The 25,575-nt window shown below is 46.0% G+C and overlaps 1 protein-coding gene and 1 long non-coding RNA gene across 2 annotated transcripts in view; both read left to right on the top strand.

The window, feature by feature from the left end:
• Positions 1–2,891: 2,891 nt before the first annotated feature.
• On the top strand, positions 2,892–3,425 carry LOC147450873 (uncharacterized). The gene is made up of 2 exons (XR_015189174.1): positions 2,892–3,110; positions 3,366–3,425. It is a non-coding gene; the product is annotated as an uncharacterized LOC147450873 (long non-coding RNA).
• Positions 3,426–3,520: 95 nt separating this feature from the next.
• LOC147450874 (putative protein phosphatase 2C 55) overlaps positions 3,521–25,575 on the top strand; it is a 50,777-nt gene continuing 28,722 nt past the window's right edge. The window contains exon 1 of the mRNA XM_086519870.1: positions 3,521–4,564. Coding sequence (XP_086375996.1) covers positions 3,720–4,564 — 845 coding nt within the window. The 5' untranslated portion in view covers positions 3,521–3,719. The remainder of the gene's footprint in view (positions 4,565–25,575) is intronic.

Genomic DNA, 25,575 nt, shown 5'->3' on the forward strand with positions numbered 1-25,575 from the left:
AGCCAGTTTTGCAGATTTTGTTGAACGAATATGAGGAGTAATAGTGCGCTTCATAGACAATGCAATCAATGCAGGAGTGTGCACATCTTTTACATCCCAACGAGCTTGTTCTGTCGTCGGAAAAACATCTTTGGCAGCAGCAATCTTGCCACCAAAACCTGCAATATCCTCAACATCACCTACATCCTCAGAACTAGGACGTATATCAATGCCCTGCACAATGTTCCAAACGCCCTTTGACACTAGAACATGTTGCATCATATAAGCCCACCTAGGGTAGTTGTCCCCATCCAATCTATCATCAACATCAAACATCTTGAACACATCTGTGTTGTTGTCAACCATGGTATGTTGTACCTGATGTGAAAACTGCCCAAAAAGAGGAGAAACGAAGCAGGAACAACACATGCTATATAGCACAAACCATAGAAGACTGTAAGGGACATGTTATGCAAAAAACATCACCAACAAAAATTTTGCACAAAATGACGAAATAGCATGCATAGTACTGCTTGTAGTGGAAATGGAGGCAGAATGAGCCCAAATAAAAAATCTGAGCCGACCAAGCTCTATGAGCTATCCAAAATATTTGTCGACCTGCGACACTTGCAAAGCTCATAGAAATTGGAGAAAATGAGCAGGCGTGTGCTGGAGCTCATGACGACTAAGCCCAGGAGGACGCAACCTGCTCTGATACCATTGTTGGAATTAGGGATGAAGGAAGCTCAAGGCACACAATAGAGAGCATATTACTTAGTGTGCATTGGAAAGATAAGATGGCCCTAGAGTGATGGGCGTATATACAATGCACGGAGGAAAAAACCTCCTAATGAGGAAAAAAATACCATGGCGATCCTAAGTGTGTTCACACACATCCTACCACATGTATACAGTAACATGGAGTACTAACCTTTTCCCTCCCACAAAAATCCTCGCATCTTGCCCAATTAATCTTTGAGCTAAAGTTATCATCCTGCTCCCAACAAGTTTTATTTCTAACCTTAGCCTTCTCATATACAATAAGCAAGGAGGGAAGCTGAATGGGAAAGATGAAGCCTGTCGGGACTTGGTAGTGACATAGATAAGGAAGAGTGAGGCGAAAAGAGGTGACTGTCAAGCTCGTTAAACCTCTACAACGATCTGGGTGAGAGAGAGAGAGAAAGAGAAGAGAGAGCGCGAGCATATCTTTCTGGAACTTTCACATTCCATTTGAAAATTTGAGTCGGAATCTTTTTAATTATCAGCTCTTGTAAGGTTATGACTTAACTTACTCCCTGAGGTTTCATGACGCACTCTGTCTCAATTCTCAATAGTCGCAACTCATGGGTTGATTGCTATATAGAGAGAGCTCTCTTTTATCTCTCGATTGCCTATATTCAAAAATAGATACATATACATTTTGCGAGAGAGAGAGAGAGAGAGAGAGAGAGAGAGAGAGAGAGAGAGAGAGAGAGAGAGAGAGAGAGAGAGAGAGAGAGAGAGAGAGAGAGAGAGAGAGAGAGAGAGAGAGAGAGAGAGAGAGAGAGAGTACTATCAACTTGAAGGTCTAATATGACCTATTACAACAAAATGAAACATGTCACATTACCTATTTTGAGCTAGTCAATGACTCAATATACTTGAGGATTATGGATATGAGAATGGAAACTAAACATTTTGCAACAGCTGGGAGAATTCAAAATCTATGTAGGTAGGAGTCTGAGTTGAAAATGTGAAAGAAGAAAACTCCAATGGGATCAAAAGTTGAGCACTCAATGAGAGTATGATGCTCTTACCGTTAAATTTGATAGGGGTGTCATATGCATCATATACTTTTACAAAGGGATCCTTGTAGTGCCCCAACAACCTATCTCACATTGACAGAGTGGGAGTTAAAATGGGAGAATACTATGGTACATCTTGCACAGAAGAGGATAGGTCGAATCATCTATGGGTCTATGCAGTCTTCTCTTGTTGAAAAGCAAATGTACTTGAACATGTTCAAACCCTTTCCAAGTGAAGACGCTGATGCTACCGCCTCCTACTTCAACCCATGAAGGAGTTTCCAAGGTGTTAGAGATATTTTTTGAGAATCCAACAATTGATATCCCCTCTCTAACACATGTTATCAAATGCTTAGTAGGCTCTCTTCTTGGTTTCAAAATGATGCATAGCACATTCACTCCATTTGTGGTGGGTTGGAACCTCAAGGTCAAAGCACTTGAATTTTCTATTACATCAAGGGGCACTTGATTATACACAATGCATTGTTTTCCTCGTTGCCTCGTTGTTGTTGAGAGAGAGAGAGAGAGAGAGAGAGAGAGAGAGAGAGAGAGAGAGAGAGAGGCCTCATGATTTTATCACTTGTTCTACGTGTATGGTGCTCACAAGGGCCTCATTCGATTTTCTCTTTCTCATTGTATCTTAGGAGGCTATAAGTTCCCAATTTTGACTCTCAATTTGCATGTGCCGCTCATGCCAAGCCACGACTGTAAGCGGCCTTTCTCTACACGAACATGGGGGAAAGAAGTAACGAGGAAATTGTTCGTCACTCACATGCTATGTGAGAAGGAAGCAACAAGATTGCGTTGTCAATGATTGAAGAAAGGAGCCGTTCTATGGTCAACGCTATGAGAAGGGAGCAGCAAGGTTGCGTTAGCGATGGGAGAAGCAATAAATTGGGGGGAGGGGATGGGGGACATGGCTACATTAGTGATGGGAGAAGGGAGCACCAAGACTACGTGGGCGATACGAGAAGACCGGCAGGAGGAGATGAGCCTCAAAGAGGCTACAAGTAACAAGATGGAGGGATTATTTTTGAAGAATCTTCCATCTAATAATTTTATAAAAGAAGGGCCATATGTATGCCAATGATGAGCACACCTATAGCATGGTAATTTGTCGCTCTTTGAACCACTGGTTTGAAGGTCTATGACTCACGAGGTCTTTTGCGATGCGTCACTCTCTCAAACAACTCGTGACCAAGATGCGCCTTCACTTACCTACCTTCGTTAGGCCTAGTTCAGTGAGGGCGCTCGTGTGCACAACAGCACACTCTTGGGATCTAAACTGAGGTTCAATCAAAGTTCGCCCTCCCCCCACACCGTCTGGCAGTCAGCACGATGCTCCTGGTAAGCCGAGTCTTCCTCGTCGGTCTTAGTCTTCTGCTGTCGTTGGGATTGGTGATATGCAGTCTTCAGTCTTTGGTTCTCGCGTAATGGGCTGCTAACATTTTAATGTATGCCAATGAACGAAACCCCTTGCGTTATCATGTATAATAGTGATGCTCCAATAGAGCTTACCTGCAACTATTAGGGTTTTTATTCCTACCGTTGAAGGTTTTGGCAAACACCTTTATTGCCCAGCGCTTCTTGTTTCTCATGCAGGTTTTTCATTCACCAGATTAGCAAGGACTTTTTTAGCAGCACGAATGAATAATCCTGGCATATATAGACGCAATTTGTCCTTCTCGAACCTTCCACTCGAGATTTCATTCCTGTGTCAGACGAGAGCAAAAGGTGATGCTGCAATTATTATGCAGTGAAATATCTCAGCTTTGGGTATATCTTAAGCATTTCCATCATCGAAAGTTGGACTAGGACAGCCTTATGAAGGTTCATACGTATACTGCGGATTCATGGGACGGACCAAGTTCCACTCAAGACTTTGCAGGGTTTTTTGATGATAGCCAAAGACCATGTGTAGAATAGCTGTTTTGCTACCTCTTGTCATGCCTTAAGATGCCATCTTTGCGTAAGTTGTGGAAAACATTCCATTCACACGCAGAGTCTCAGAACAGACTGAAAGTCATATTTGCTCGATCTCTTTTCAGTAACAAATCCACTTTCGGGTACACATCAGGAGAACCAATTTCGCAGTTTGAAGTTTCTGGTTCATCTTGTAGATTTTCTGAAGTGGCCGAACCAGGCAAACCTCTGTCTATTCCTGAAGCTGCATCACGCACATTTGCAACACCGTCAGTGAATGGTCGGGTATGGCATAGCTGCTACTGCAATCCTTGCCAAGTCTTGCGGGAAAAGAACCAACCAGTCAGATTAAAGCAAAACTTGGGGCCGACACTAACTTCTTCGTTCTATGGGACACTAACTTCTTCCTCCTATGGGACTTTGAATGCTCCATGCTCTATGTTTGAACCAAGGCTTCAGGTGTGCTTGCTAGATCTTCCATCAGGAAGCTCTATATTTGCAACGGCATCAGTCAATTGCTGGTGCTATCAAAACATTTCCTCTTTTAGCAAAAAGGCTTCAAGTTTTAAACATGAATGGTCTCTGCCTTTCTCAAGACGGCCCTTTTGGAGTATGAACGGATCAGGTGACAGTAAAGGACTTTTCCAGAGGGGATTGGAAGATGAAAAGATTCCAACTGATTGGCATTTAAGCACCTCTATAGCTTTCCACCTTATGCGCTGTGGGCTCTGCCTTCTTCCAGCTGTGCCTCAATCACTGCAAAGCTCATTACATGGCTTAAATGGTGTTGCTTCTTCCTTTGCTTTGCAACCAGGTGTTGTGTTGGACTGTGCAACAGACAAATGCAATTCAGAGCTTGCTGAAAATGACACTGAAGGGTAAGGTTTTTAGTGTTGGTTTTTGTGGTTTCCTTGACTTGAAGGTTCTTGGGAAGTTTTAGAATGTTGAGATACTTTTTAGGATTGGTAGTACTCCTTTTAGAACTTGAGCTTTCTTTAATTCTTCATGCCGTCTATGCTTAAGATAGACTTGAATTTTTTTTCAATTTTGGTATTGTGAGCTTCAATATGGTGAGACATTTTTTAGGAGTCTAGTTCTCTGTTTAGAACTCAAACGTATAGATATTGATATGTACGCATATGCAAGTGTTTATCTTATTGGAAAGAGGCAGGTATGTAGATTGGTGGGTAGGTATGTGTGAGCAGTATATGTAACTTGGATGGAGCTGTTTGGGCCCCTGTATATCCCAGGGGTGGAGGATAGGGAGTGATGGCTGCCTTGTGGTTTTTATATGCATTCCATCCATAGTCATTTAGGAGGCATAGTCCTCTTTCAGTCACCCGAAAAATAAAAGATGTGCTATGAAATTGCGGTTGAAGTTGAGGGAGATCCCTCAAAGGAAATTCTTGAAGAAGACGACACCTGAGACTGTAGACAAATTTGAAGACATGGAGTGGTAGCTGTTTTTCCGGCATTGTTTTCAGTGCAGCTCAAAGAAACAAGCACTGTAGTCCTTTTTGAAGTTCAAGTATCGGGGAACCTATGCAACAAAGTGGGTCGAAGAAGATTTCTTTGAAGCTCTCCGGAATTGTTGACGGACTACCAGGAAGCCATCTAGCTCGGTACCAGTGCCTCACCTTAAAAAGGGGGGATGTCACATGCACATCTAACCCTATGTGCATGTGGACAACCTCTAGGGTTTAGGATAGCCTAGGAAGTGTTCTGACACCCTTGTGAGTCTGTACGCAGGACGTGCATGTCCAAGAACTTTAGATTAGTTGCATACCCTCTGATTGCACATGAGCACAGCCAGTGTCTGCTAGGTGTAGGCACTTGGGGGTGTTTTATATAGTTGCATTATAACTTAGCCTAGGTATTTATCTGCATGTGAAGCACCTCTTATAAGTGAGTTTATTAACTCATTATTAATAAGTGGCATTTTAAGAAATTCGTGGGTTTTTATTGGCATTGCCCGATCCAACTTTAATTTCATATAGAAGGTTCAAGGGACGCCAGGGATCACTTCTCAAGCATAAGTCAGTACCCTCAGTACAAGTACCAAGTACCCGCAGTACCTCAGTATCTCTAGCATTTTTGCACCAAATGAGCCTACAACACCCCATTAGCACCAGCATTTTCAGTTTTAAGGCATAACCTCACCGTACCTCGCAGATACGACCATTAATACTAGCGTTTTCAGTTTTCAGTCCAAGACAACAACTCTAACTAGTCTTTTCAGATTTCAGACCTAGTCTCATTGTTGGATCGCAGCATCAAGCCATATCAGCCCTAGTGTTTCAATGTTCAGCCTTTATCCTTGCAGATCCAAGCACCTACAACAAGATCCCATCAACATCTCAGCATCTAGGACCATTGTATCAACATTTGTGCAATCTAAAGCAAATACCTCTCTTGCGATAGAGAGGGTGGCCCTTGGAGGCGGGTTTGGGACCCCATCTGGAGTCAGTTCTCTCTCTTTCATCTTTATCACTCACAGAACCTTCACTCACAATATCATTCTCTCTTCACTCTCTTCTAGTGCACAATTCTCTCATTAAGTGAAAGGAAGCCTCTTATGAAGTAAAAGAAACCTTGAGTACACACTGAGCACTCATCTTGATCATTCACTATCAATCACTTCCATTGCACATTACATGGATCTTGGCTTCTCTTTGTTTGAAGTGGGACTTCAACCTCCCTTACGAAAGAGCATCAGGATATATACTTATGATACGCTTCAAAAAATGATGGATTTTGCTATTATTGCTCAAGATTTGCATTTTTTAGGACTCCTCGCTAACAAGAGCGTAATGATTATTGTGTGACAAGCAAATTACGACTCATGAGTCATGACAAGGTGGTAAAACAAAACAACGCCACCACAGACAAACTGAATCAACAAATGATACACGAACTAAATACGAGAATTGAACACTTGAGATGAGATATGCATTGGTCCCTAACGTAGGTGTAAGTGTTGTGGTGGGTGAAGCAGCGTCATGTGAGCTACAAGAAGTAGCATGTGCCTATCAAGTTGTAGCGTGTATATGTAAAATAAGTAACATCTGTGAGACTTATAGGGTTCCATGAGAAAAGTGTGACTTTGCACATAAATGGTGCATGCTTGGCTTTTAGGGAGTATTCTCGCTATTAAATGTAAGCTAAAGGCTTACCCCAACAAACACCCGTGTGAGCTGAAGCTTACATGATAAAGCATGGATTCTAATTAGGGAGTCTAATATGGGTTACATTTGGTAACTACATAGGGCTCATAATGATCAAATATGATGCAAGAAAAATAGTGTAGGTCTTACCTCCAAATTGTATGGTTTGGGACAATGTCTAGAACACTTTACAAATTTGGGTCATCAATTGGGAACTTTGTCGGTGGCCTAATCTTCAATGTTCTCATGGGTAGAATTAATGTTAACATTTGTAAGTCATTTGCACATTAGTTAAGTGACTTGTGAACTTTAAAAAAAAAGTTGAAGGGTTTTAAAATTCTAAAGTAAGTGTGCCAAGTGGCAAACTTACTCATGCAAGCTCTCTCTCTCACCCTTCCTCATCTCCTAGTGCCCCCTTCTCTTGCTCCTGTCTATTTAAGAGCAGCGCCCCTTCCTTTTGGGAGGTTGGCAGTGCTCCTACCCCCCCCCCCCCCCCCCCCCCCCCCCCCCCCCCCCCTCAATGTGAGCATGCTCTATGCGATGGAGCTCTCCATTAGAGCAGCCCCTTGTGACATATGTGGAAGGTTTGAGCTCCCATTGTCTAGAACAAGGGCTTTCACAGCCATAGCCACCTTCTTGAGAAGAGAAGTTGCAGTAGACGCTCATTTCCTAGAGGGGAGTGGCTGTAAACTCTTTGTTTCAGCGTCACAAACTGCTGACATGTCAAGCCCTGAAAAATGGAGCCAACTTGCAGATCACGGCCGAGGGGCCTAAACCCTAAGAAGAGTCAGCAACAGCAGAAGAAGAAGTCCTACCAACTTATGAGGACCCTGTCCGATGGGGCCCAAGTGACATAAAGGAATTAAAAAGCAGGACCCACACACAAGTACACCAAGAATAACGCAAAAGCTGATGACGTGGCAGTTGTACGAACACTCCGGATCTTCCGTTGACATGATGACGTGGCACTGTACGGATTTCTGCGTTTTGCACTGACAGTGTTGACGTGTCAGTTGTACGAAATTCCGTGATTTACGTTGGGCAGCTTTTCAGGTGATGCTTTTGGACGAGATGCTTTTGAGTTTGAAGGCTTTTCATGTGTAAACTGCATTTGGGCCTAGGGCCTTTAAATATGAGCCTATGGGCTCATTCGATGGCATGCTTCCTGGAGAAGGTGCAGAGTCTGGAGTACCGGCTTGTACTGTGTTGATGCAATATAAAGAAATATCGAAAGGGGCGCCAAGGTTTGGAGCCAATACTCTCTGTGGTGGAATTCTGCCACTCTGTGTCGCGTGTTCTCTCTCTTTCTCAGTCCAGTTGTTATTGAAGTGCATAAAGTCTGTTTAGTTTGTTCTTTTCTATTGGCACGTGGTGCCCGTCTTGTGACAGTGGTATCAGAGCATCAGGCGTGTGCTTTTTTGAAAGCATACCGGTCCTACAAAAGAGCAGACAGAGCAAACCAGAGACTACTGGAAATTGATATTTGAAGTATCGTCGGGTATCGACCCCGGACTTACTAGTCACTCCCACCCTTACTTCATCGCGCGTCGGGCGCGCTCCTGTCTTCACCGCTCATGTCTTACAGGGCATAAGCCAGAAAAAAAGATTACTTACAGGAGAAGGATCCAAGATTTGTTTCGAGTCACTGTTTTTCTCAAAAGCAGTGCCCTGTAGATATTGATGTCTATAGCTACCAAGCCGCACACTTCCAAGGACTTGGATAGCTTTCAAGAAAATTTTTGTCCGAAGTTATATGGTTTTTGACATCTTCCTTCGGAGTGCAACTTTTGGCAGAGTGGGGTATCTTGAAATGCTTGCCATGGAAACCCTAGCAGATTATAATTTGAAATTTCTAGACATCTCTCAACAGGTGTCTCTTGTTGATAACCTCAGAGGTCCAGTGCGATTGCTATCTTGGGACTACCACCGCCGCCAAAGAAACACTGTCTGTCCAAGAGCTGATGGACCATGCTGTGCTCGGCCACGACCTTATGAAAGAAATCTAACCCTAATTTTTGGTGCAGGTTTCAGGATGGGAAGTCAGTCGACTTTTCGAGCTCGGCTAATGTTGAGATTGCTTTTTAAGTTTGTTGAGAATCTGTTTAAGAACTTGTTTGGTGATCCTGTTTGAAATGGATGGTATTTGTTTTAAACCTGTCTTGGTGCCGATTTGAATTGTCTTACTCTGGTTTTAATATCGGTTTCAATGATTGGTGACTTTTTACTCCCGGCTGGAGTAGCGAGAAACAATGTTTGAGATTGCTTGTTCATACTCATGGCCCGAACCCTTATAGTTATTTGCAGGGGGAGTATTGAATGATTGAAAAGTGTTGTTTTTACTCATGGCTCGGACCTGGATGGTTATTTACGGTGGGAGGAGTATTAAGAAGTCTGAGCAGTGGTTACTCTCAGCACCTCCAAACTACGCAAGCTACGGTCTGGGGGGCGTTTGGTTGTAAAAGGGCTCTATATCTTCCGGCCCGGACCTTTTTAGGTTATGCGGGAGGAGTGATGAGGGAGTCGTTGAATATCTCCCGGCCCGGACCTTGTTAGGTTATGCGGGAGGAGTTCTCATCGGCGGCTTTATGTTCTATCCCTTGTAACATGCATATGTGAGCATTTCTGTTGCATTGTTATCTGCCAACCACTGAATATTCTTAATTGAATGAGATTGCCTGTACCAGACTTGGACACTCCAAGTCAAAAATCAACCGCGACAGCACCAAATAACCACTTCAAAACAATTCACAGATCACAATAGATTTGCACTGGTCCGGCGGAGTTCCATGCCTAGAGATATTGGCCCCAAAGACTGGCGCCCCTTTCTATTTCTTTTTACATTAATCAGTTCAAAGTACAAGAGAGTGGGTCGGGATTCACTCTCAGACTTTGCGTCCAGATGCTCTGAGAAGTGATGCCCTCACCACTAATTTAAAGGTTACAAGGGATGCCCAAAAGCAGAGCCCCAAAAGCTTCAAATCAAAAGCAATTGCTCTCTCTCTCACACAGAGAGTCAAAACTTGAAAGCAAAAGCACTCTCTCTCTCTTTCTCATATTGTAGAGAAAAAGCAAAATTTGCATCGCTCATCATTTTCAAAAAAAAAAAAAACATTTTTTTTTCTAATAGCTTCCGCGATTTCCGAAAATTAGGGTTTGTGGCAGAAATTAGGGTTTGCAGGTTTTTTAGGGTTTCTGGCAGAAATTAGGGTTTCTGCTGTCCGCCACGTCCTCACTTTGTGACATACCCCCCTCTTGAAAGCAATGTAATCGACCGCGATTACGCCTGCAAAACCGACAAAAGCCATAAACCGTCTTAGCAGACACTGACTGTTAGTACCTACGTACTAGGGACACACATCTAGCACATGTACCAAATCGACAGTCACATCACATGACATCAGAGGACATCACCAGACATCACAGGACATCACATGACATTCAACATTCATTCGGATCTTAGACCATGATTTATCGGCAATGTAGCTAGCAATCACATCTAGGTCCAATCGGGACCTCATCGATGTCCGATTGACTAACCCCTATTGCAACCATGTCTATTCGAGATCAATCAGACCAAAATGCTGCAGTCATTTCGTCTCTCAGTTCCTGCACTCACAAGAAGTCAAGAACAAATCAGTATCATTATCAGGAATGCCATTTCATAAAGTCATCCAGCAAAATACTGTCAGCTCTCAGTATCCCTGAAGCTCAAAGAGACATCAGTGACTTTAGTATCAAAATCGAGGCATCTGTTGACAAGGGAGCGGAGTGACTCCCCTCTTGTGCATCCCACCGCACCAAATCTCTGGCCAAGCTGAATTCTGGGTTTCGTTTGGAGTAGACTATGCTAAACCAAAACATCGAGGTAAAGTTTCACAATCCGAGGAGTATCTGCTAGGTCCTCCTCCTCCATCCACTTTGCATCAAATGCAGGAAAGTTCTTGAACTTAACCAAGAACCGCCTTCGGACTTTACCTTTCTTCGTATCGTTATGTGCCAAAATCTGTTCATGAACAAGGATCTCCTCGTTTTCTTCCACTTCGGGTTCCTCATCAGGCTCCCCATCATCAGGCACATCACCCTTAACAGGTTTCAAGAGACTCACATGCAATGCATTTTGAATCCTCCAAGTATCTGGCAGTTTCAATCGGAAGGAGACATCATTTATCTTGTCATTGATCTGGAAAGGTCCGTAGTATCGCATACTAAGCTTTGGAAAAAGCCTCTCCTTTCCCTTTTTCTTTTGTAGGCGTGCCTTCTTAAAACGTAAGAGCACCCAATCATCCTCCTTCAATTTCAAGTCGCGACAATGGCGATCCGCTACCTTTTTCTGTCGTTCTTGAGACTCCTGCAAAGTCTCGCGAACCTTGGCAAAAGCCGTATCCAAATCTCGCGAATATTCATCCGCTTCAAATATCTAATCTTTCGTGCTCAGGAAGGATGGAACCTTCGCAGCACTTTCAACAATCTCACATGGCGTCTTTCCCGTCGAAGAGTGTATCGTGTTATTGTAGGCAAATTCCACCAAAGGTAAGTTCTTTTCCCATTGAGTCTTCTGCTCCGAGATACAAGACTTCAATAAATCTAAAATCACTGAATTGGCAATCTCAAATTGCCCGTCAGTCTGCAAGTGGAACGATGACGAGAACTGCAACTGCGTGCCAATGTTCTCCCAAATTGCCTTCCAAAACAAACTCATAAATCTGGGGTCTCTGTCTGAGACAATCGTCTCAGACGCGCCATGTAATCGGAAAATCATCGTGATCATTCTGTGTTCTCGGGAGATCAAAAATGAAATCCATTTCAATACTTTTCCAGGGGTGGGTGGGTATGGGTAAAGGCTTTAACAATCCCTGTGCCTCATGCCTGTCAAACTTGACCTTCTGGCATACTAAGCAACTGCGCACAAACTCTTCCACATCCTTTTTGAGTCTCGGCCCAAAGAAGTATCTCTCTACCCCCTTCATGGTGGTAGCAATGCCGCAGTGACTCGTAAAAGGTGGACAGTGGCATTCAGTCATAACCTTTTCCCTCAACGGTTGTGTAACGCACAACATAGTCTTTTTCATCAAGTAGGCTTCCCAAAGGGAGTATCGAGCTACTATCTCCCCATCCCGTATCCGTGTGAAAAATATCTGCAAAATCTGTATCTGTGGCATACTGATCGACCATATCCTCGAAGCTCCTATGATGTATCGCGGAAATAGCCAGAACCAACGGTTTTCGAGACAAAGCATCTGCCACCACATTCTTCTGTCCCTGCACATGGACAATCTGGAAGTGGAACTGTTGACAAGATGTTCGCCCACCGCATCTGCTTTTCTGAAAGCTGCTTCTGGGACAAGAAGTAGCGCAAACTCTGATGGTCTGTAAAGACAGTAAAATCCGCTCCGAGTAGGTAATGCCGCCATTGAGTAAGAGCATGGATAACCGCCAAAAGCTCTTTCTCATAAATCTGTGCTGTCATCTCTGGCCTAGAGAACAAACGGCTCTCGTAAGCTATGACATGGCCTTCTTGCATCAAGACCGCACCTAGACTACGACCACAAGCATCACAATATACTTCAAATGACTTCTGCAAGTCCGGCAAAGTCAAAATAGGTCCCGTAGTCAATTTCTCTTTCAATGTCCGAAAGGCAGTCACCTCTGTGGGTCCCCATGAAAAAGGTACTTCTTTCTGTGTCAAGGTATGCAAAGGGGAAGCAACCTCTGCAAACTTTCGTATGAACCGCCTGTAGTACGAACACAGTCCCAAGAAGCTTCTAACTTCATGGACATTCCTCAAATCGGGCCAATCACGGATAGTCTCTATCTTGGCCGGGTCCATTTGCACTCCTGCTGCTGACACAATGTGTCCCAAAAAGTGTATCTCTGGTGGGAAAAATTCACTTTTCTTTGCATTAATCACCAACGTGTGATCTCGTAATGCCTGAAAGACTTGAAGCAGATGATCTCTGTGTTCTGCCTCATTCTTGGAGAAAACAATGATGTCGTCAAAGAAAGTGCCAACAAATAGCCTGTACTCTCGAAAAATCCTGTCCATCATCCGGTTAAATGTTGCAGGAGCATTGGTTAAGCCAAAAGGCATCACCAAAAACTCAAATAACCCAAAAGTCGTTCGAAAAGCTGTCTTGTAGACATCTCGTGGCGCTATCCTGATCTGATGATATCCACTCTTCAAGTCAATCCTGCTAAAGCACGAGGATCCCTGTAACCTGTCGAGTATATCATCGATCCTAGGAATCGGAAATCTGTTCTTGATGGTGATTTCGTTGAGAGTGCTATAATCGATGCACATTCTCCAAGATCCGTCTTTCTTCAAAACCAACAACATTGGAGAGCAATACGGTGAAGTACTAGGCTGGACAAGACCCTTTTCCAAGAGGTCTTTCACAAGGTTCATAATCTTTTCATTCTGTACTCGGCTCACACGGTAAGGTGGCCGGTTCAATGACGTGCTTCCGAGTATCATGACAATGGTCTGATCTTCAGACCCTCTAAAAAAAAACAATCGGCATGAGTGTGGAGAAAAATCTTGGCGTTCTTTTGATCAGGTCAAAACATATTCAACCGTTATCCATCGTTTAGTTCTCTCCCAAAAGAAAGAGTAAGAAACTGAAGTTCGTCAAGTACAATCTCTAAGCCCTTCATTTATCAAAGTCGCTTTCTTGGCCCGGTAGTCAACCACGGCGTAGTTCTTGTGGTACCAAGTGATCCTGAGTAGAACGTCACTCGCGTGCCTTGAACACCCCTGTCATTGCAAACGAAGTTTGCCAATGCTCGGTGTAATGGCAACATCCCATTCGGGTGCCAGTCGAACTACCTCCGCCTGTGGCGTCAGTCTGTCGGGTGTAATTCCAAATCGAGCCGCCAATTCCAAGTGAAAAGAAGTTGGCCTTGGCTCCTTCAAAAGAGCTTCTTGATCCTTCACTTTGCCCCAAAAGCGGCAAAGTTTGTACTTTCATTCATTAGATTCGGTGCAGGTCCCACGCCATGTGGTACCAGTTTTGCCTTTTTTGCCACATTCCTCAGCTGCTCTCGAACTCTCAGGCCTGTCGTCGTCTTTATCATTCTGTTCTTTCTGTGCCTTTTTAGGGCACTTCGCGGAGATATGTCCATGTTCCTCGCATCCAAAGCACTTCTCCTCTCTGATGAAGCGAGCTCTCTCCTCAGGAGTAAGCTTGGTTCGTGCATCCTTTTTCTATGGGTTGCTCTTTTTCTTTCTACTTTCATTCTCGGAAGTCTGTTCGGCTCGTTGTGTCATGGCCTGATCTGTGGGGTAGGTCAAACTGCCAGAGTGAATGGCAAAGCCCCGCTTCGCATGACTCATCAACTCCTAAATAGAAGCTGACTTCTATTCCAAGCAGTGATCTCGGATCTCTGTAGGTAGACACCGCTCAATCTGTTCTTTGAACGAGATCTTCTTGAATGAAGAGGCGGGTAGAAAAGAGCTCCAGAATCTTTCACAATAAGCATTGATTGTATCTTTCTTGGTCATCCGAAGATGGTTCCAAGTAGCTCGTACATCTCGTTCATATTCGTGCGTCAACCAAGAAGAAATAAAAAGCCTCTTGAATTTCAGCCATGTAACTGGCACAGTCTTGCTTAATAGAAGCGTGGACCACCGAGTGCGAGCCTTCCCCTTAAAATAAGAGGCAGCTCTCCGAATCTTGGAGTGCTCTGAATAGCGTCCTCCCGCGAAAGCGATGTCAAACTGCTGTATAAAAGACAAAGCCTTCGAAGCATTTGAGTATCCTAAAAGTATCAAACTTGATCGAGTGGCCACCTTCCTTAAACTCTCGGACTTTCTTGCTTTTATCTTCGAGAAAGTCATACTGGTTGGCTTTGTAAAAATTCTTCTTGTTCGCATAAAAGTTTCCGTCATCGGAATCTGAGCTGTCTGTAGTAGACGAGTCCTCAGTAGAACTGTCAGTCTCTGGGCGAGATGTAGCCTTCTTTGCCTTTTTCTTGCCCTTTCCGAAGCTTTGTTTCTTGCTTTGCATTTTACCTTTTCTTGTCTTCTTCGCTCAAGTCTGAAGAGCTAGAAGAACTGTCAGAAGAAGAACAGGGTAGGTCTTCAAACTTGACGCGCTTCTTCAATTTCATTGCCTTGTCAAATGTCGACCGACGACCCAAATATCCTGGGAAGTTAGTGCCTTTCTTCTGCTTTTTGCCGTGCTTTTTGTCTTTCTTTTGCACGTCGAAAAGCTGAGCAACCCGTGCATCAACCACGTTCTCTAGTTCCTTCTCCGTATATTTCTTGGAGGCAGAAAGTTTCTTGAGAGCGGGTTTCGGGAGTGGTGTTGTGGTTCTCTGCCACTCCGTCTGTACCTCTTCCAAAGAGGTCTGGTTCATATATTTTTCCATCTTCGGGTCCCTGGCAAAATTGAGCATCATCTTTGTTGACGCTCCATCTCTCGCTGCTCCGCCTGAGTAGGCTGAGGCGGACCATACTCTCTATCTGAATCTTCGACTGATCCTTGCGTGAAGCCATAGGTGCCGCGGAAAAAAAATTGGGGATCGGATTTCCCGTAGAAGAGAAATCGGCCGTGCTCTGATACCACTGTAACAGACTTGGACACTCCAAGTCAAAAATCAACCGCGACAGCACCAAATAACCACTTCAAAACAATTCACAGATCACAATAGATTTGCACTGGCCTGGCGGAGTTCCGTGCCTAGAGATATTGGCCCCAAAGACTGGCGCCCCTTTTGGTATTTCTTTTTATATTAATCAGTTCAAAGTACAAGAGAGTGGGTCAGGATTCACTCTCAGACTCTGCGTCCAGATGCTCTGAGAAGTGAGGCCCTCACCACTAATTTAAAGGTTACAAGGGATGCCCAAAAGCAGAGCCCCAAAAGCTTCAAATCAAAAGCAATTGCTCTCTGTCTCTCTCACAGAGAGTCAAAACTTGAAAGCAAAAGCATTCTCTCTCTCTTTCTCATATTGTAGAGAAAAAGCAAAATTTGCGTCGCTCATCATTTTCAAAAAAATAAAATAAAATATTTTTTTTAATAGCCTCCACGATTTCTGGAAATTAGGGTTTGTGGCAGAAATTAGGGTTTGCAAGGTTTTTTTAGGGTTTTTGGCAGAAATTAGGGTTTTTGTGTCCGCCATGTCATCACTTTGTGACATTGCCTGGGTATGCAATTTTAGTGTATCAAGACACCCGCGGAAGATCAGTGCGGTCTGGGTGTGATGGCTAATTTTATTACACCGGAATGTCAAGAGTTCCGATCTGGACGAAAGGAGAAGCAAACTCCTTGATCAAAAGAGCCGAAAGGAGAAGCTAACTCAACTAAAAAGAGAGCAAACTGATTGTCCCTTGGAATGACCCTCGGAAGTTTTTGAGCTAACTTGAGTTGTTTTGCAGATATGCTGTAATCGCGGACGATTACTTTCTTTCAAGAAGGGGGGATGTCACAAACTGCTGACGTGTCAAGCCCTGAAGAATGGATCCAACTTGCAGATCACGGCCGAGGGGCCTAAACTCTAAGAAGAGTAAGCAACAGCAGCAGCAGAAGAAGAAGAAGTCCTACCAACTTATGGGGACTCCGTCCGATGGGGCCCAAGTGACAAAGGAATTAAAAAGCAGGACCCACACACACGTACACCAAGAATTACGCAAAAGTTGATGACGTGGCAGCTGTACGGACGCTCCGGATTTTTCGTTGACATGGTGATGTGGCATTGTACGGATTTCCGCGTTTTGCACTGACAGTGTTGACGTGGCACTTGTACGGAATTCCGTGATTTATGTTGGCAGCTTATCGAACATTGCTTTTGGACGAGATGCTTTTGTGTTTGAAGGCTTTTCACGTGTAAATTGCTTTTGGGCCTAGGGCCTTTAAATATGAGGCTATGGGCTCATTCTTTGGCATGCTTCGTGGAGAAGGTGTAGAGTCTCGAGTACCGGCTGGTACTATGTTGATGCAATATAAAGAAATACCGAAAGGGGCGGCAAGGTTTGGGCCAATACTCTTTGGGGTGGAATTCCGCCACTCCGTGTCGCGTGTCGTCTCTCTTTCTCAGCTCAGTTGTTATTGAAGTGCTAAAAGTCTGTTTAGTCTGTTCTTTTCTATTGGCACGTGGTGCCCGTCTTGTGAAATTCAGGCCCTAATAAAAGAAGTGCCAATAGACCTGCAAGTGTCCTACCCAATAGGATCTGTGGTGTCTGTAGTCAAACCAGTCTGGAGAAAATGAGGAAGCCTAGGAACCGTCATGAGAATGACCGGAAGCTTGTCAATGCATGAACCTGCAACTTAGTGTGGTTAGGTGGTTAAGCTGTGTAAAACTCTAGGAAGGCCAGATGTAGCAATCTGTGGCGTAAACGTCCTAAAGCAAGACTAAACAGTCTGCACTGTAGAAGCTACCATAAGCTGCAGCAATCACCGAGAGACTGAATGGACCACCACCGGATGGTGTTTTGTCAGTAAGTTTGGTAATCCAAGATGAGGGAAAAGCCATACTCAACAGTCTGCACTGTGAAGGGCCTTTAAGAAGAGATGTGGTCAGACCAAGCTGTCTGCACCGTAATCATCCTGCCAGATTGAGCAGTCGGCGCTGTGAAGATCCTCTGAGAAGAGGAAAGGCCAGAAATATCTATTTGCGCCATCTTGCCTGTATCTTCTGCCTCCAATCCTCAGGTGTCAACCAAAACAGAATCCGCACCAACAATGCCACAAGACCGCATCTCGGTGTGGCTCTCAATGTGAATGAGCTGGGAGTGGCTTACTACCGAGGTTGGGGGATAAGTTTGTTGTAAGGTTACTGAGGGTGAGTGTAAGCAACTCTGAAGGTAGCAATCCAAATGATCAGGAGTGTAGAAGAGCAACTGCACTACGATCCAAGCCAAGCTCTGGGTGACTCCGATTGTAGTCGCGTAATGATGCCCGATCTCCCGCATCTCGCAGGTGAACTTTCCAAGAGAGTCCAAAGCATTGAAGTCCCACTCTAGTCTGTAGATCCAAGCAATGAACCTGTTCAAGAAGAGATCCAAGATCCTCTCCCTAAGTCCATGTAGATGCTCCTGTGTAAACAAGTGATCTGACGTGTCGAGGTCAAGTGGTAAGTGTCTGTCCACCCAAGATGGTGGTGTCTTCTCTGGGAATGTAAGGTGCAACGGAAGTGAATCTTGAACTTTGCTCAAGATGAGTGCTCCGAATTGTGGTCAAGGGTTCCTTTTACTTACGAAAGAGAGAGCCTTCCGTTCCTTTAGTGAGAGAGTGCAATGGACACAAACAAAGTGGTGAACACTGTGAATGAAGGTGCTGAGACTGAGAGATAGAGAGAGAAGAATACGACACGAGAATGTTGTCAAACCCTCCTCCGACGGCCCCACTCTCTATGGCGAGAGCAGTCTACTATTGATTGCACAAATCTCTACAATGCTTTGGACTTGCCAACGATGTCGACGACGATGAGGATGACGACGAGACAGGCTGAAATCTGGAAACGCTGATGGCTAAAATCTGCAAATCTTTATTTGTTGAATTTTGACGCTATGTCGATGACGACGGCGATGACGACGATGCAACGACGACGCACTGGAAACGCAGACGCTGAAATCTGTGTTTCCCGGGCTGAAACTGCAAACTACGTTGGATCTGACCGTGCGGCGAGGATCTGCTGCGGGAAGGTGTGATTTGCGAGGTTCAGGACTCTTACTGCGGTGTCTGCCCGCTGAAAATTGAAAATGCTGATGCTATTCGGGGTCTTGTCATGATGAATCTGTAAAACGCTGGTAGGTTATGTTGATGCAAAAACGCTAGGGCTGAATTTCGTCTTGCTACAAAAACGCTAGGCTTCTGCTACTGTCGGGGCTGATCTGCAATGCAAAACGCTGGCTGTCTTCATGTAAAAACGATAGGCTGGATCTGGGGTCTCCTTGTAGAAAACGCTAGGTAAACTGCTTGGGGGGCCTTGCTGAGAAGATGCACCGTTGGATGTCAAGTCCCTACTGCCTCTTCTGCCAGAAAGTGTTAGCGCTAGGTTTCTTATATATTATCTTAGTCAAATTGCCCTACCCGGTTTCCCAACAAAGTCACTTAATAATCATAAGTGATAAATGGCTAAAATAGGGAAAATAGGTCTATGCACTGTAAAAATACTCTTGAAGGGTTCTGACTGAAATCTGATGGTCATGCTGTGTGTAACCAAAGGATATGCATCTACTCTAAGTGCCTGGACATGCACGGTTTGCGAACACTCACAAAAGTGCGAGAACACTTCCTATTCTAGGTTGACTGAACTGAACCGAACCCTTGTCCACGTACACATAGGGCTAGATGTGCACGTGACAGGGAATGTCGGAATCCATATGCCATGAGCATGGCCATATCTCGTGTGAACTCCTTTGATGAGTGCATAAGTGTGTCCATAGCAAACCACAAGTTACCACCCCCTCTGGAGTGCGCAACCGCCGAATGATGGCTGGAATGAATGGATCTCCCAAGGATCGTATGCCCGTAGATGATCAAGCCGATGGCGAAGATACCATGTACTCCAGCAGTCACAGAGAGACCACATGGACCACCATCAGATGGTGTCCTGGCAGGAGGTATCTTCATCCTCTGTGAAAAACACAAGCCATGTGGCTGCTGTCCACCCAAAATCGCAACTGCGAGGTGATGAAAATGCCGCTGTCCAGCGATTTTCAGCGTGCTCGTACGCTCCCGGCAAGGTCCGGAGCGGTGCAGAGGGTGTAGGGAGGTGGGGAATCAATGTCACAACCCTAGGTGGGCTGAAAACAGAGAAAACAGCAGGAATTTAAGGCTGAAGTCTGATGTGTATGTAGAGGATTGTGCCCGGCGAGGCTCCGGATGCCAAGCCAGTTCGGTGTAGGCAAGAGCCAAGGTGGGCAAGGCCCAACGCTGCCCCCTCTGTAAAAGCGCTGCTTTGCTGTCCAACAAACGCAGCTCTGCAGATCTGTAGAGGGTGTGGCCAAGCGCCTCCCCTCCTTTGCTGAAAACGCAGCAGCCTGCCAAAAACGTAGGTGCCAGCCAAAAATGCTGCTATCCTGTACTTGCTGAAAATGCAGATCTTCTGGCTGAAAAACGCAGCTGGAGCAGAGGGGTTTTCCGATGACAAAAAGTTTGAGAATGGCCAGGGCTGGCTGCAGATTTGGTGATCGCCATGTTGATAGCAGAAAACGCAGGTTGAGAAGGTTAATTTCCATGATGAAAACTGTCCAGATTACATTGCTTGCCTGGCTTTTGCAAAACGCTGGCAGACTTTTGCTCCATTTGCAGAAACGCTGGCTGTTGAAGAAAACGTAGGCTGGTTTGATCCCTTGGGAGAAGAACATGATGCAGAAGGTGTGCACACCATGCAGAGCTTGAAGCTCTGATACCATGTGAGTGCGCCTGTGCGGTAAAAAGAGAGAGAGACACCACTCAGCTCCGCCAGTGGAGACCTATTACCCTACTCCCTTCGGTCTATAAGATATTAGCGTTACTGATCAGTCATCGCTTGCGACCGTTCTTACCAGATATTATTCATACTTCTCAGACAGGCTTTGTCATGGATCGATGCATACTGGATAATATCTTCACTTTTTATGAGGCAGTAGAGTGGGCCAGATCATCTTCTGAACCTCTCGCTTTTTTCATCCTTGACTTCGAGAAAGCATATGATCGTGTTGAGTGGGACTTTCTCGAAGGATCATTAGCCAAGATGGGTTTCCCTGCGAGATGGATCTCCGGCATTTCCGCTCTCTTTAGGACTGCCAGCAGTGCTATTACTATTGGTGGTCGTGTCAGTCGCAGTTTTGAGCTTTCTCGATCTGTCCGTCAGTGATGTCCTTTAGCAGCATATCTGTATCTGTTTGTAGGAGAGACTATGTCCGACTTTCTTCGTGCTCAGAGTCATGCATTTCGTGGCTTGACCATGCCAGTACCTTCAGCTTCAGACCTTATCGATCAGGAGTTTGGTGATGACACTATGCTGATGTTGCGCTATTTGCTAGCAGCTCTTGATGCCATGCGGGAGGCCCTGGAGGTTTTTTGCATTGCCAGTGGTGCACGCATTAACTGGCATAAATCCTATGGGTTACTGGTTGGCAGTGATGACATACCTACTTGGGGGGTAGCTGATGGTTTCACATGGCTGCAGCCGGGTCAGACATGCAAATATTTGGGCTTTCAGGTTGGATTTGATGTTTCCTTACAGCAGCAGTTTGCACCCGTACTACAGTCTATTCGCAGGAAGCTATGTTATTGGTCTTCATGTCATCTGTCGTTGGCTGGCCGTGCATTGGTCGCCAACCAGGTCATTCTGGCTGCAGTATGGTATACGGCCTCTTGTTGGATGCTACATTCTGGTGTGATAGCTCAGCTCCGCCGACTAGTGCGGAACTTTTTATGGAGTGGCACAGATGGGACTACTGATACTCGTGCTCGAGTTCGCTGGTCCACGATTATTCGTCCTAGTTCAGAGGGAGGCCTTGGCATTATTGATCCAGAATTACAGAGCCGCGCCCTTCTTACCAACCTTATTGTTCGGGGTCTTTTTCCCGGCCAAGAACCTTGGAAGATGCTTCTTCAGGCCGCTCTTTGCACAACGACTCCACGCCTCGGCACTAGAGATGGTCATACTTGGCATACAGGGTATCGTTTTCTCTTTACGGATGCCCCCTTGTTCACCAGCACTCTCTGACCCTTCATCCGATCGCTCCTTCAGATTTGGGTTTCCATGCGACGGGCTATCATACGCTCACCTCCCTCATGTCGTGAGGAGATTGAGCGCCAGTCTCTCATTTGGAATGATGCAGTTCTTGATTCTTCGGTTAATCCACCCCGTCAGCTTGGAGAGAGGACTCACATTGATTGGGCTGCTTGGGACACTGGCCCTACTGCCTCTATGCGGTTGTTTCATGAGACACGTATGCTGGATGCAGATTTTCTGGCAGAACATTATGACATTGGTCGCGGGTGACAGACAGATTGCTTGAGATTGACTCCGCCGTTCCTTCACAGTGGGACGCAGTCATGCGCGGCACGGTTTAGATGCCTCCATATAGTGGCTGGGAAGGTCTCTTTGCTCAGAGCACTCTCTTATTAGTTCGTTTAGACACCATGCTATTCACAGTTGATACTGACCAGTCTCAGGGGATTCATGCTAGATTGACATATGATGCCACCTCTCCGCACCTTGCCCTTCCCGGAGCTCGATGGGAGGCCATCAGAGTAGTTGGCTCCCGCGGGAAGCGTCGTCGTGTTGACCCTCGTTTCGCTTCCGCTGATGCCGCACTTTGGAGGCTTTGGGTGTGGGAGGGTCGTGCCCTATCTCAGCTTTATTGGGACCCAGGAGAGTGGCATTGGCCTCACTCTAACCTCACCGGTGCACCTGTATCATTCTTTGAGTACACTGTCAGAATTGGAAGATTAGCATTGATGAGACAACACCCAGAGTAGCCCACTCGTATGCGTTTCTGGTTACATTCAGGTCTCTCCCATGCCTATCTACAACAGTTTTGGTCAGCCATCTGGGATTTACATGCGGCTCGTCGTATTTCTTTTTTCATGTGGATGATTGCACATGCAGGACTTCCAGTTGGGACTTGGCTAGCTACTATGGGTCATGATCCGTTATGTACTCGCTGTCCTTTGCGACTACATGAGTCACCTGCACACTGTCTTTGGTCATGCTCATCTTCTCATGTAGTGTGGCTAGCAGTTTGCTTTTTACTTAGCAGAGCCGGTGTTCAGCATGGATTTCTCACTTGGGGATCTGTCTCATGGTTGATGCCGATGCCCGGACCGCAACTTTTCTACGAGGGCTCAGACACAGATCCAGCTCTTATGCTTACCTCGACTGGTTATCGGCGAGGGACTTTGGCTATGTTACCACAGATTGCTTGGCAGGGTATCCTCAGACACGCGATGAAGTTTTTTCAGTCATCACTAGCATTACACTATGGAATGTTTGGAGAGCTTGTTGTCTTCACATTCTCAGTGCGGCTCCACAGCTCCTTCAGGATACCCTCACTGCCATTTGGCTGGACATCATTCACACCCTCATTTGGCAGTGGGATTCTTCCTTAGGTACATCTCGAGCAGCCGAGGCTCGTCGATTTGCCTTCCTTCGGCGTTGGGCCCGATCTCCACTCTTCTTCACACTTACAGGTGGCCAGATTACATGGCATTATGCCCCCCCTCGGTGGTTTCTCCTCCACTCATCACACAAACCACCATGAGATTGTTCTAGTCGAGTTGTCACTATAGTGGCTCTCACCCTTACATTCAGCTTGTACACCCCACGTGATAGGCTATTTTGGCATCCGTTGGGGATTATATTGTACTCTGTAATATACAGCCCTGATTTTTCCAAAAAAAGAGAGAGAGAGAGAGAGAGAGAGAGAGAGAGAGAGAGAGAGAGAGAGAGAGAGAGAGAGAGAGAGAGAGGGAGAGAGATGTGACGCAAATCTGCTGCTACCTGCGCCTGCTGCGCGAACCCTAACTCTACGCGCGAAAATTAACTCTGCCCCTTGCTGGGCGATGCTGCCTGCTGCGTGCGCGCGAACTTAACTGTCGCTGCGCGCGAAGCTGCTGCCGCCAGCCCGAAACCCTAAATGTGTGAAACCCTAACTGTGGGCTGTGCGCATTTTCCTATTGCCTGCGAGAGAGAGAGAGAGAGAGAGAGAGAGAGAGAGAGAGAGAGAGAGAGAGAGAGAGAGAGAGAGAGAGAGAGAGAGAGAGAGAGATTCCAAGCTTCACTTTGGGTCCTGCTTTTATCATTTGCCAGTGTTGCCCATTTTCATGGCGGCTTTGCCGGTCTCGAGTGCTCCTCACTGCGCTCCATCACTACTTGCCTGTCGCGTGGATTGCATTGGCGACCTATTGACACGCATTGACTCCAAAGTACAACACTTGGCTCAGCACGCCTTAGTTGGCCGGATGATTGGACAGTCTCCACCCCGATCTTCTATCCGTGATTGGTGTCAGACTGCATTGGGCACTACTCAGGGACGGATCTCAGAGCTTACACTCCTTGGCAGAGGCATATTCATAGTTCGTCTTTGAGATCCTGCCACCGCCTCAGCTCTCCTGGCTCGCTCTCCGATACTCTCTGATCGCAGGATGATATACTTGACGAGGTGGTATCCCGAGTTTTCCACTGAGGAGTTTGATAGTCGACACCTTATTCCCAGATTCCCTCTGACGCTCTCCTTCCCAGATATGCCCCTCCATTTTATCGATGAACATCTCCTCCAGATGATTGCTGCTCATTTTGGCACGGTAGTTCCAGGATCCTGCATCTTCTCATCTGGCCCACCTCGCATTCAGGTCTTGGTGTTTGGGGATACTTCATTACCAGATAGAGTTACTGTGGCTGTGCGCGATCGAGACTACTCTCTCCGTACGGTAGTCACTGGCCGCCCAGGACAGTGCTTACGCTGTCACGAGATAGGACACTTGGCACGAGATTGCCCCACCCGCCACGACATCGGCGGCAACAACAGCCGGCCCGCGGCAGTCATGCTCAGCCACGTGGTCAGCGTCAACAGCCGGTTCCTCCTTCTTTCCCATCTACTACTCAAGCACCTCAACAGCCTACAGGTGCTCCTCGAGCTCCTGTCCTCCATGTTCCTCCCTTTGCTTCAGCTCCCACTATGTTCCTCCCTTTGCTTCAGCTCCCACTGAGGTAGCATGGCAGACAGTAGGTCGTAACCATTCCTTCCGTCCTCGTCAGCAACCAACAACGAAGCCAGCTCCCAGTGTTACCTCTCCTGCTCCCTCTCAAGTTTCCACCACCCCCTTACCCCCTGCATCTCTGCGCCATTCTTCTTCTTCGCGTCAAGATCACTTGCCTTTCCTACCAGCTCCTCCTTCACCTGCAGTTCCCCCGCCCGCTTCTTCCCCTCTTCCCGAGGTCCCTGTTCCCATGCACATGGATCATTCACCGCTACTACCTCTACCTTCTCCTCCTCTTCCTCTCGCCCTTACTCTCCCCCCTCCGCCTTCTGGTCCTCCCCCTCCCTCAGCAGCTCATACCTACGTCTCACGCAGTTTTCTCAGCTCTTGCCCTCTTTCCTGGGGCACTCATCGGGCTGAGATGTGCGGTGACTCAGAAGGGCCATTGCGGGTGCAACTCTATCTTATGCATCACAAGACAGGTTGTGTTCCGCTTTAATAGGCAGTCGCTCTCAGCCTACCCATTCCTTTTTCCTTCCATTCCACGCTGCTCAGGAATGGTCCGAGGATCAGGTTCTACATTTTGTGCACGCACAGACTATGGCTCAGCTTCATTTATGGTTGTCTACTTCCGCTCCTGATGTTTTGTCTCCTCACTACCCTTCATGTATTGGTGCTATGGAGTGGAGTGATGTTTATGCTTGCTATTCATTGCCTATGGTCATTCATGTATCCTCAGATGTGGTGCTTCCTATGTCTATGCGCATTTGGGGTGTCAAAGCTGCAGCATCGGTAATGCAATGTAAACAAGCTGAGGTACACAGTTGGTGCAATGAGACACCATATCTTAGAGAGGGCTTGCAGGTAGCTTTCCTACCGCCTGAAGCTCACCCCTTGGATGGCCTAGCTGCCTCGAAGAAGATGCGCAGTTAGTCAGATGCTATTCAAACTCTTTCATGCAGTCTATGGATTTACATGTAGTTTCTTGGAATGCTAATGGTCTACAGACTTCTCGGGTAAAAGGTTCCTGTAAGCTTTTACTTCGCAGAGATTTACACGCTCATGTAGTGGGCACTGTGGATATATTGCTA

This window comes from Adiantum capillus-veneris, chromosome 9 (genome assembly GCF_014529385.1).
Source record: "Adiantum capillus-veneris isolate H3 chromosome 9, ASM1452938v2, whole genome shotgun sequence".
Lineage (NCBI taxonomy): Eukaryota > Viridiplantae > Streptophyta > Polypodiopsida > Polypodiales > Pteridaceae > Adiantum > Adiantum capillus-veneris.